The sequence below is a fragment of the Motacilla alba genome, chromosome 3 (genome assembly GCF_015832195.1).
Source record: "Motacilla alba alba isolate MOTALB_02 chromosome 3, Motacilla_alba_V1.0_pri, whole genome shotgun sequence".
NCBI classification, from domain to species: Eukaryota; Metazoa; Chordata; class Aves; order Passeriformes; family Motacillidae; genus Motacilla; species Motacilla alba.
Genome location: NC_052018.1, coordinates 4,953,144 through 4,966,228, shown reverse-complemented (window position 1 = coordinate 4,966,228; position 13,085 = coordinate 4,953,144). Strand labels below are relative to the sequence as shown.

At 38.7% G+C, this 13,085-nt stretch overlaps 1 protein-coding gene across 4 annotated transcripts in view; it reads left to right on the top strand.

Annotated features, from left to right (window-relative positions):
- The window catches only part of TFAP2D (transcription factor AP-2 delta), a 53,310-nt gene extending 40,934 nt beyond the window's left edge, over positions 1-12,376 (top strand). For all 4 annotated transcript variants that reach the window (XM_038133910.1, XM_038133912.1, XM_038133909.1 and 1 more), the window contains one exon: positions 7,038-12,376. In XM_038133910.1, coding sequence (XP_037989838.1) covers positions 7,038-7,257 — 220 coding nt within the window. In that variant the 3' untranslated portion in view covers positions 7,258-12,376. The remainder of the gene's footprint in view (positions 1-7,037) is intronic.
- The last annotated feature ends 709 nt before the right edge of the window (positions 12,377-13,085 follow it).

Genomic DNA, 13,085 nt, shown 5'->3' with positions numbered 1-13,085 from the left:
GTTCCTTGATTTCCAGAAGCTCCCTCAATCTTTGGATTTTGTTAACTGAGAGGAGCAACACTGGTGTCCAGTGCTGAAGCGCTAGGGAGCAACAAATAGTTTCCATCTTTTTTCCTTTTTTAAAATTTTATTGTTACTTTTTAGTTTTCTCTTTATTTACCAGAAGTGTTAAAGTGCCTTCTTCTGGGATCTTTCCCTCACTTCCTTTCCAAGGGATTCCTTCTTTGATCTTTCCATAGTAAGGTCTCACTCACCTTGTCCTGCTCTCCTGATGAACTAAATCCTTTCTAATTTCTAATATTTTTATAGGTTTTTGTCATGGGTTGTATCTTACCATATTCCTTTAAAGTCACAATTTATGGAGTCAAAAAAAAAACCACACAAAAGTCTGTTTTGTTTTGTTTTGTTTTTATCTGATTCATTAAAAACTAGCTTCCATTATAATGGTAAAAAAATGTACATTCATTAAAGAAGCTAAAAAAAATCTTGAAAATGCTTAGATTTTCAACACAGCATTTTTTAAAGCATTTAAGGCACTCTTGTGTTTCCCAAGAGAAAAAGGAATGCCCTCCCCTCCTTTCCAAATTAAAAGGCTACAAAATTGATTGCATTTTGTCATGAGCATGTTTATAAATGATGATTCTTGGTCTTTCTCATTTGAGGAGGGTAATAGGGCTTCTTAGTTACATTTCCTCACTGGAAAAAAATTATGGATAGTAGTAAATTGAATGAACCTCATCTTTTTCTTTGCCTTCCCATAAAGTAAAGACAAACCACTAAATGTTTTAAACTTTGGTCTACAGTTCAGAAACACTCCACAGTTTTTGGAACTGTTGCCTGGGCAATTCTTCTTAGTGTGGAAAATGAGCCCCAAAGTCTGAAATTTACAGATCCAAAATAGATTGTCTTAAGTTTGAGGCATCAGCTCTAATGCTCTCCTCCTATTTTCTCCTTGGCTTTTACACATGGTGGAAGGAGGTCCATCTGCTTAGGAGGACATGTCCTTAATACACTATGAACAAAAGGAAAACATGAGATCCTGGTTTGAAGGCAACTTCTGTACTTTTTGCTACTCTGATCCTTCTTATCCCTGTAATATACACTGCCCACGTTCTGATTCTTGACTATGAGTCTAACTTGTGTCATGGTTAGACCTTCTGAGCTTCTGAAGTAAAGTTATCACCATTTAACTTTCTAGGCAACCATCACAACAGAGACCTTGAAATCAACAGAAACACCTCAAAGTCAATATTCTCACCTCTGTATTCAGATGTTACTTGTGAAGAGCTACAAATATTTTACCATTTCCTTACAGCCATTACATCATATCATATCTTACCATCTGTCATCAGCTGTGTGCTGTTGAATTTGGATAATCATGGAGTTTTCACAGTCAAAGTTCTAAGAAAATCTGACCAATAAGTTCAAGGTTGCTTTGTCTTCATTATTATTATTTTAAAGGGCTTATTTATTTTAAATGAGGATGTAAACATTCAGTGCAGATGGCCTCTTCCCCCCCCACTGAGAGGGAAGCTGTTTCTTTTGCTTCATGTCAGTGCTTCACCAGCCTGGGGTAGGGAGGAGTCCTTGAGGTGGTTGCCAAACGAGACTCCAAGCCTTCAGGCACACTTGGATCTTTCCACTTATAAGTAAGGCCATCATTAAAACATGAGCAGACATAATTGCATCATAGCACTGGGCAGAATTACAGGCAGGTCTGGATGTCCTTAAGCAGGCTTTGTAATGTGTTGGCCTGATATTCATTGCCTTTTTCTGCACCTCTCCAACACAAGAATCAGAGATTTCAGCCTTGCCTCTCGGAACAATAAAGCTGGTTTATAGTTATAGGAGCTGTAGTGGGATGCACTACAAAGCTGAGAATACCCAGAAGACTCCATTATGAAACCACCATGTTTAATTTTAGGCTTATAAACCCAAATGTAAGTATGATAATGAAAGCAACTCCTTTCATAGGTGTGGAGCATACCAAAAATGAACCAATTTCAGTGTGAGCTCAATTAGCCTGAAAAATCAGGCAGCTAAATTTGACTTTCAGGAAACACATTTGAATGCTCTGCCATTAATTTTCGGTCTGTTATGTCTGATTTAAATGTAAAATCAGATTTTCTCCCAAACTTGAAACTTACTTTCATCAGCAAAGGGAAATTATCCAACTTTCTTGAATTTTTCAAAGACTTTAACTTGCAGAGAAGTAAGGACCACCAAAATTAGAGCAAGGGGAATTACTGATAGAAATATAAGATAAAGTAGAAGATAATATCTCTCGGCCTTTTTATGCTCATTACCTAAAGTGAGCCTAATAAAATACACCCTCATAGGAGCTTGGCAAGAAGGGCTGGTTAGAAATTTTCTATAAAATTATTTCTCCTAATAAGCTTCATGGGAAAATTAAAAGGCTCTGCATATCCCCATTTGTGGAGAGGAATCTATTCATCAGGAACTGAGAGTTACCACAAGACTCTGCAGCACCACTTCACTAAAAAGAGTTGGATTTTTAATAAGAAACATAAGGCTATGTTGGTGAGAGCTGCCATATTTAATGATTACTGGTAACTAGAAGGCTAAACTGTAAAGGAAATAGACCCCTTACTCACTCCAAAACATTCCTTTCCTATGTGCATTAGTTTTTAAACCAGAAGTTTCAGATTCTGCTCTGGATAAAGTAGCAATATCTTGGTGCTTTTATGTAAGCTGGATGCCTGAGCTTCTCATGTAGTCAATGAAGATCTAGGGCAAGATATAGCATCTTTTTCGGTGCTGTTAGGTATTCCATCCACCCACTGCTGCTTTAAAAGGGTCCTGGTCCGCTCTAACCCCCCTGTATTATTACCTGTTCACATGACATAGATGTGTGGGTACCCCAGAACATCTCAAATAGCACCCAAATCACATTTTTATTTAGGATGGAGCCCCTAGTGTAGCCAGGAGAAGGGTGCAGCTAACCATGAAGGAGACACATCCATTTAATGTACTAATTCATTCTCCAGACTTCTGTGACTGTATTGAACAAAGCCCCAGGGCTCAATTCATCTGCGTAAACAATTTGAGATACACAAGGGTAAGCTTCCCAGCATTAAAACATCTAGAAGCAGGCTGGACTTCAGTCCTATATCATATCTATCAAATCTGTGAGGGTGTTCCAAATGTCACAGGACATGTCAAATCACTGTAGACTCTTACAGACAGGAAACTACATTAAGTCCCCTTTGGTGGTAACGGGAGTTTGGCGCTGTTGTTCATACCTACAAGCTGGCACCTACATTTATGTACCTTTATATCAGATTTTGTCCCATTCTGGTATTTTCTACAGTCTTGTTCAGCATTTCACAATGCTAAAATTTGTTCCTACCCCTAGAGATCATTTCTGAGACAGTCCCTCTAAGTTTTGAAGGTAGTATTCCCACTTCACTTCTCAGGGTCTATTGAGATGTCATATGAACACAGTATCATTCCCTTTGTTCCCAAATTGAAAGTTTCAAAAATTATAGGCCAGAAAGTTTCTTTTCCATTTAATCCTGTATTAAAGTTACTGTTTACTTGACCTTCTCAGCCTCTACAATGCCCTGAAAGCAGATTGTAGCCAGGTGGGGGTCAGTCTTTCTTCCCAGGTAACAAGTGATAGGACATAAGGAAACAACCTCGAGTTGAGCCAGGAGAGGTTGAGATTGGATATTAGAATAAACTTAGCTGAAAGGGTGGTCAGATATTGGAACAGGCTGCCCAGGGAAATGGTGGGTTCACCATCCCTGAAAGAGTTCAATAATCATGTGGATGTGGCTTCTGGGGACATGGCAGTGCTGGGGGAATGGTTGGACCTGATGATTGTGGTGATATCTTCCAGCCTAAATGATTCTGTGATTATATGATTTGCATCTACTGGAAATGAATGAATGAAAGAATGAATGAATGAATGAATGAATGAATGAATGAATGAATGCTGATAATTCCAGCTTCTATGACACATACACTAGTTTCTTTTATTTGCAAGATCATAAAGATTTTTATATGTCTTGGTATGGTCAGTTCCCCAAATCAGGATCCAGAAGATCACACAAGCAGTGTAAAAATCATGCAATAACATTACTAGTAATGATACCTTTAATTTCCTATTCCTTGCTTATTACTTCTGCAAACTCCATCACATTTTCATTTCTCTGGACTTCTGAAAATCATTAAAGCACCTGACTCCTAAAATTACTTGAAAAGGCTTAAAATACTCATATATGCTACTGCTCTAGTTTTTAAAACTATTTAAAACATGACTTACCATGATGATGATTTTTTATATTTCGGATATGCCAGGCATACCTAAAAAGAAAATAAAATTAAACTGAGGTCTGTTTACCTCTTTGCAATGCTAAATTATAAAGATCCAGATATTGACACAAGTTCAAACTTCAAGCATCCAAACTTTATGCGGTATTATTAATTGATGTTTGCAAAATATTGCTTGTAAATATTTAATTATAATTTTCCTCGCATTACTAACTGGGAATAAATATAAATTTCTGCTTTGAAAAGTGCCTGGAGACTGATGGATAAATGTTCTAAATGCTAGTTATTTGGAAATAGCCTTTTGGAGACCTTTTATAAAAGACTACGCCACTCCCAATCTGAAATGAAGATATATTTCCATATTGAACACTCATTTTGTTAGAACTCACATATTTTTTGTGTCTTCCCTACAATACCAGGTTTCCTCTCAAATAGGTTTCCCATGTCTAGCAGACAGAAAGGTGACCCAAAAAAATATCTTGAAGTCTTTTCCATATGTTTTTTTTTTTTTTTGGTACTTACAGCACCCTACCAATTGTTCATGTCCCGTAAAACCTCTTTCCCCTCACTCCCTATATTTTCACTTTTTTTCCTAAAAAGTCTAGAAAGACTGAGAAGCCAAAGTGCAGAGGAAACAGGTCACTGAGGTGAAATATTCATATTTCTAACCCTCACATGGGTCTCTACATCAAATCAGGATTTACTGATGTGGTGCCCAAGACAGCCAGAGAGTGACTGTAGGGACAAAATCTTAACCAGCAGGGAATGGGAAACAATTATTTTTCTTTGTCAGAATCAGTGTAATGAAGGTTTTCTTTTCCTCTCACCCAAACCAATATAAAGTATTGATTTCTCAAAAATGCCCACAAACTCAAAAATTAGCTTCTGTTCCTTTCATCTGCTTTCTTCTCTAAGAAGTGGAATTAAAATAACTGAAATCACTTTTGAAAATATCAATGGCATTTCAATCTTTGAAATCATCTTTAATTGATGTTTCTAAATTAAAACTAAAAATCTGGACTATTAGGGCAGAGGTTTTTGTTTTCACATACCACTTATCAAAATGCATCATTACAACAAGGAGAACAACTTGGTTGCCCCATGATAACTTTAGTTTTTTTGGCCCTTTCGTGATCATCTTATGCTGCACACATAATATTTAGGCAAATGGCACCAAAGTCAATTGCCTAAAAGCCTATTTCTGGTGGCACATCCCATATCCTATGGTAGTTGGGACATCCTGCAGGTTTGCATCCTGCTCTGGGGTCCCCAGCACAAGAAAGATGTGGAGCTGTTGGAGCAAGTCCAGAGGAGTCCATGAAGATGTTTAGAAGGCTGGAGCAGTTCTGCTACAAGGAAAGGCTGAGAGGATTGGGATTGTTCAGCCTCAGAGGAGAAGAAAAGGCTCTGGGGAGGCCTTAGAGCCCCTTCCAGTACCATAATAGGCTCCATGATAGCTGGAGAGGGACTTTGGATAAGGGCATAGAGTGACAGGAAAAGGAGGAACGGCTTCCCACTGACAGAGGGCAGAGTTAGATGGGATATAGGGAAGAAATTCCTCACTTTGAGGGTGGAGAGAGCCCTGGTGCAAGTTTCCTAGAGAAGGTATGGCTGCCCCTGGGTCTCTGGAAGTGTCCAAGGCCAGGTTGGATGGGGCTGGGAGCAACCTGGGGTAGTGGAAGCTGTCCCTGCCCACGGCAAGGGGATGGAATGAGATGATCTTTAAGGTCCCTTCCAACCCAGACAGTTCTGGGATTCTGTGATCTTCACCGAGATGTTATCCAAGAGATAGGACTTGTGTAAAACTTACACATTTCTGGATCTACAGGTGGCAGCCAGGAGCAATGACAATAAAAATTCAGTGTTTATAAAAACCCCCTTATTTAGATATTTAGATGAAAGATGCAAGAGGGCAAATCTATACCAGTAAATTCAACACTACCAGGGAAGCATCATTAGAACTCTGTTATTTTTTGCCAATAATTGTTCATTAATTCAGCCTGGCTAAACCAGCCCTATGTGAAACATTTTCTGTTCATCACTTGAGCATGGGTATTGGCCAAGGGTTTTGGCCCGGGTCTGTTCCCAACAGGAACTTCAGATCTTACCCTGTTGGATGGTCCATGAGTTTAGCAGCAGGGATATGACCAAATCATGCCAATTGTGCTGAGGGTTGGAGATGGTATCCTTGACTTTGCTGAATTTCCTAGTACAAATGCAGTCATATCTTCATTTAGAATAACCAGGTCATGTTTGAGAGCTATAAAATCACAGAATCATTAAGGGTGGAAAAGACCTCCAAGTATGGTCCAGAATTTTGAATAAACCACACAGAATTCTTTTTATTTGCCCAAAAAGGGGGAGCCAGACTTTATGACACTGGAAAATTAGCAATGCTGCAGAGCTGAAGACATGGATTCTGCCTTGGCTTCTCTGAAGTTAGCAGCCCTGTGCCCTGCACTTGCTGAGGGGTCTGTCCCGTGGTGTTTCACAACTGAGGCTCCACCAAAAACAACCTTTGAAGCTGCAGGCAGTCTGCTCTTTGGCTCTATTCTTTTCTTTTCTGTTTCTCCCACAGGTAATAAATAGTTTAGGGAGCAAATCTTGAATTTCAGTATAGCAAAATGAGTGTACTGTGAACTCCTCAGTGTTTGTGGGCGCATTGATATTTATGTGTGCGTGTGTATTTCTTTCCCTTTTTTTTTTTTTTTTTTTTTCTTCTATCTCCTTCCCATTTGTAGTTTGATCACTCATGGTTTTGGAACTCCTGCAATATGTGCTGCCCTAAGCACTTTCCAAACTGTTCTCAGTGAAATGCTGAACTACTTGGAAAAGCACACATCGCACAAAAACGGAGGAGCGGCGGAATCCGGCCAAGGACACGCCAACTCGGAGAAAGCCCCCCTGCGGAAAACTTCAGAGGCTGCTGTGAAAGAGGGCAAAACAGAAAAGACAGACTAGCTACATCAAACAGAATCTATTTCGAGAGAGTCTTGCTGCTGATATTTTTTTTAAATATATATATCATTGAGGGCAATTTATCTCCAGTGGACCAAATCCAGAGGAAAAAAAAAAAGGGGGGGTGGGGAAAAGAAAAAAATAGTAAAAAAGAAAATAAAAAGAGAATAAAAAAGAAAGATTAAAACAGAGAGAAAGAGAGAGCGTGAGAGAGGAAAGTATTCAACCCTAAGAACAGCAGTGTACAGTAATTGTGTGATGAAATTGTCACTTTTTTAAAATTTATGTTGCTCTAAACTGCTTTTTTGTGCACGTAGTATTTGATTGTTCTGAATGATACACTAACACTGTTTTTTATAAGCACTTCTGGACTTGGCTGAGGTGGCACACAAAATTTGAAGCACTTTCTTCTCCGGCAGCAGAGTTAGGGTCAGTGCATCAGTTGTGGGACACATAGTTCCAGCATCCTGACTTTGCTCTCATGCTGGATAGATTGAAAGAAAGGCTTCCTCTGGTCCATGGGAAATGCCTGATCTACTCACCATTGAAAAAACTGTATGGAAGTCTGGTAAAAGAGGAATTCTTGGGTCATGGGACAAATGAACTGTCCTGTACATGGGAATGCACAATAAAGCTGCACTGGAATGAGGCCAGAACCTGTTGGGAATCTGTCCTGACCATTCAAGCAGCAGCCGTGGTGTCTCTTGTGAAAAGAGCATGGCAGACTGAAAGGAAAACAAACCTTGATAGTCTCAGTAAGAGCCCTGATCCCTCTGTGAACTTCAGTTTTAATGACAGCATGGGCTTCTGTTCTCTATTTTCTCAGCCCCTGGTACCACAGCACTCTACCATACCTGGGTCTCTGTTCAACACAATCAGTGCAGGCAATTGGAGTCACCTTTTGCATTGCCTTGATTTTATGATGCTTTTTTTTCTTCAACAGCTTGTTTCTGCAGCTTTATTGTCTTTATAAATCCAGCTGAGGTGCAGAGGTCTAACAGAATCCACTCACTGGAAATAAAATAAAAACAAATCTACAAATAAGACAGACTGGCTTAGTCCACAGCAGCTGAGTGGTAATAACCTTGCTAATGTACTTTTGAAATATTACTTTACCACCTACCACACATCCTCATGCAGAAAACATGGGAGGTATAGTCTGAGCTCAAGACTCTTTGAGTCTAGGGACTTTTCCCAATCACATTCTAACTCCTTCTTCAATGAGATCTTTATTCCATTCTTTTTCTTGTTTCTCTAACATCACCTTATTGAGAAAGTTAGGAAGGAATGGTATTACTGGGAGGGCTTGGTGTTGTCTACCTAAACTCTATTTCAGATCAGTAGAACCAGACCTTTTCTTCCAAGGGACAATTCAACTCTTTCTGTGGTAGGAAAAACTATAGTTGTCCATGTGTAAATGTTTAGAGCCATTTGAGATGTTTTAGGTATCCAAGACAGAGTTTTGACATTATGACATGAAACCTTTAGGAGAACTGGACTCACCTGGAGGGGAAGCTGGAGGGTCCCAGAGACAGCAGTAGATAACTGTGGGTGACAAAAGCTTTCACACATTTTCACTCTCTAGAAGTTGCTAGCATGGATTACACCTTGGATGATCAGTTTAGACTAAACCTAGGGACTGTAACAAATACCTGCAGTGTTAGTGCCAGATGCAAGGAATCAAACTGAATTAACAATGTCACCCTCACCCTTCAAATTATGGAAGGCAATAGAGTGATGATGGCACGATGCTGTTCCTCTCAAGGTCAGTAAGGACATTGCCATGACCATAAGAAAACACTCTAGAAAGCAAGGAGTCCCTGACTGTTTATTTAAAGAAGTCTGGAAAAAAAAAATCCTATGCTTTTGCCCAGAGTTGTCCTTGCTCAGGGTAGGTGTATAACTCAGATACCTGCTTCAGTGCTATCCAGTCACCCTCCTGCATTGAGGGAAACAGGTATATCTCCATGGGACTCCATCTCCTTAACACACCGAGGTCAGATAAGTGCCTCAAAAAATTTAACTTTATTAAATTGATTTAATGAATTTGTACTGGTACTTCTGGAGAAACACTAAAATCAAATGAACAGTCCTCAGAGATATCTTCAGCAGAAACATTGTGGAGCTGTCCTAGAACATTAAATACTTGAGGGTGAAAGTAGGTAACCATGGTTAAAGGTAAAAAGAAAACTCATTCTGCTTTTTCTATAGTCCCAAACTGAGGTAGAGGAAAGGGAAAAATCAAAAGTTTGACTGTGTCACATATGCAGATTTGCCACATCTGTAAAATATGTGCCGGACAGCACAGCAATTTAATTTGAACCTATATTTCAAGGTGTGGATAGATTTAAACTAGATTTTGTTTGGGCAAAAAATATAAGGAGAAGATTTTTAAGATCCTTTTAATTTTTTCCCCTAAAATGTCCGCTAACTTTTTGGAGAAGGAGGAATAAATGGCTGGGCAAATAAATCTGTTAAACTATTGTTAAAGCGGCATTTTATTACCATAAAATTAAAATGCTTAATATTGCAAATAAATGTATACAGCCTTATATGAAATATTTGCCCATTCAGGATATGGTCCAAGGTCCCAACAATAATTTATTTCAAGACTTGTGTCTCTCACTGTTACATAATCACTATGAGTGTCTGCTCCTCAGGCAACAGATGATTTTTGGCCTGGATTACCCTTTGATCTATTACTATTACTAAATCTGAGCACATTCAAGCCTCAGAACTTCCAGTTTTTGGCTTAATGACCCCTGTATATTTTTGTTAATGGTCTATATAAATCTGATTCTACCTGATTAAACTGCTATATGTTCTTACCATTAAGAAGTTCTTTCTATTTCCATGTCAAAGGTTCTGGTTCTTCCCTTGGTACTTTAGCACATTTAAAAAGCGAAATTCTTTTTAAAATGTGGCTGCAAGTTTGCTGACATTGGCAGGCTCCCTATTTTTTCTTTTTAATTGCATTTAATAATTTACTTAATTTAATTGCACTTTTATTGAGTGAACAATAATGATCACTGCCTTTTCTGCTGAACTAGCTATCTGAGCAGTTGGGTGTCAAAATACCTTTAGTTTTTGATATTGGAACTTTCAGTGAGGTTTTTAGCATTGAATTCACTGATGTTCCTGTTAAAATCTCAGCCTAGGTTCACACTTACATTGCTGTGCTGTCCATGTTCCCAAATTGTAGGTTTGGGGGTTTTATTATTTTGTTAGTCTTGTCTATGTGGAAACATTGTCATCTCAAAACACATTCATGACCTAGATAAACCTGAAGGAAGTTCATTATTTGAAGTTAGGGGGTGCTCTCTGGTGTCAGATTGAAGTATACTTGTACCTCTTTGACTTGGAAATTTATCTGATCAGAAAAAGGGGAAAAAAAATCTTCCTTTAAGAAAATATGGAAGTGTTTATCCAATGTCAAAACCATCAAAGGAGTAGAGAAAAGTCTGCAAAGTTTCATGGCCAGGACAATGAGTCATTATGATTGTTGGACCCCAAAAATTGATTCATGACCCAAGTGCTGTTTGAGTAGTTGGATCCTTTTGTGCTTCAGCCCATTGCTCAGCTCTGTATGAGTTACACCTACCCACCACCAGTCTCAAAACATTTTAAGTGGGCCCCTGAACTTACTCCTTATCCTAAGTCCTGGCACATTTGACTCACAAAGAGCAGCTTCTGACTCCTGGATTTATTAGCAAATTATTCATGGAGCAAACACACTGACTAACTACAAACTTATTTTTCTAGAGCAAGGTGTTACTCACTGTGAGTTCAAGCAGCTCTTGTGCTGACTAAGCTTAGCAGGTGAGTCTGGCAGAGTAGGAGCAATGTTCTCACCTCCGCCCTGAGATTTGGTTCTCTGTTCACACAGCCCTCATTCAGCACCCTCACATGACAGACAGGTAATGTAGTAAAGAGAGAATTTTATCAGATGATGAGAACTGGAACAGAGCTCACAGCCTGTAAAGGAGAGGGAACTACAGACAAGCAGTGATGACTCTGCCACCTTCAATTGAAGACTGTCAAGAACTTTGTCCTTCGTGCTGCCATCTTTAACCCTAACTCCTTCTAGGTGTCATTCTGTTGCCTTGGAGAACTGGCAGAAGGGGTGAATTTAGACCTGTCATTTGCTTCCTTTTTAAAGATAAATGCCAACATTTGTTGGGAAAAGACTTCAGCTCTCCAAATCAACATGGAATCTGCTCTTTGAAGTTTCTCTTTGACTTTTCCTAAAACCAGAAAAATCTGCTACAAAGCAGGCACAATGTATAGTCCTTCCAAATCCTGGACCTCTGTGTAAATATTTCCCCAGTTCATCTCTTCCTTTGGACGTGACTCAGTGGCACAGGCGCAGCTCACAGTTTTGCAGCCAGGCTCAAGAAGGGCTTTTTATTGTCCTAAGAGCCAGTTTTAACTTTACAATCTCTAACTGCTATTTTTTGGTTTTTTGTTTGTTTCCTAAGACCAACAAGCAATTTTGGTCCTATATATCTTAGGGATCCAAAAGGGCTGCTGGTGAATTCCAAGGTCTTTTGACTTTCATTTATCCTTTGGAGAAATAGTTCTGCTGCTCTGATTCTTTATTTCTAAGGACAAGAAGAAACAGCATTAGTAGAAGACACAAGCCTGCAACACAAGGAAGAATCAATAAATTATACAGGAACTGTATTTATAAAAGTATCCTTTGCCTCTGCCCTCATTACAGGTTTAACAAGAATTCACATACAGCTGTGTGGGGAATGAGGGAGGAAGATAAAGTCATTTTCCTTTGCCAGGTGAAGGTCATTTGGAAAGGTCTGATATTTTTATTGCTATTCTTTATTTTTCTTTATTTTGTACAATTAATTCTGTTCTGTACAGCAGCTGTTGTGATTGTATTTAAATGTGAGTGCGCACTTGGTCACCAACAAACAATGTCCTATTTATTGCTTTTGAGTTTTAGTTTGGTTTTTTCCTTCCATTTAATTTAATTTATAATTCAGTGGTGAAAAACATAATCTTTTATATTTCTATTTCCTATACAAGCTACCTGTTTTACATGAGTCTATGAAGATAATGACCACATTTGATCAAACATTTCACGGCAATAAAATCTATGTTGATTTAACCCTGATCTGTCTGGTGCTTCAAAATAATTTCCATCTCTGAAAAAAGATTATCAAACTTGACCAGGAACCAGATCTATGATATTATAAGACCTAGAATTTTCATCAAACAGGTAAGACATACAAAGCAGAGAAACAGTAAAAATATTATTATGAAATTACAGAAAGAAAATCAATTTATACAGAGATCAAAGTTTGGATTTATTCCACCTAAATGTGACTGTGTTAGATATTATCTGGTCTAGAATGTGTTACCCAGATTTAATGTTTTTATGTAAAGAGGAAGATCTAACGCAAGGCAATTTGTATTGTCCTAAAGCAGGAATCCAAACTGGTTAGGATGATTTATATTAGAGAAGTGGCAGGTTAGATTGGAAAAAGTAGCAGGAGTTCTCATGTCTATTAACTCATAATGGATGCACCCTGGAAAACTTGCTAACCCTTGATATTTAATATTTAGAGGCCCTCAGATGTGCTTTTCCCATAACTCTGAGAAAGGTTGTGACAATGCTGGCAATCAAATCCTCATCCCCCAGCCTCAAACTAATTATTTAATCTTCTCCCTGAAAACTGACAGCAGTTCATTTCCAAGTGCTGCTTCAGCCAAGGGTCTGGGCTAACTGCCACTGCTCCCACTCGAGATTTTGAGCACAAGGTTTTGACTCTTTCCAGGCAGAAACAACAGTCATAAAAAAAGTCTTTAGATGTAAA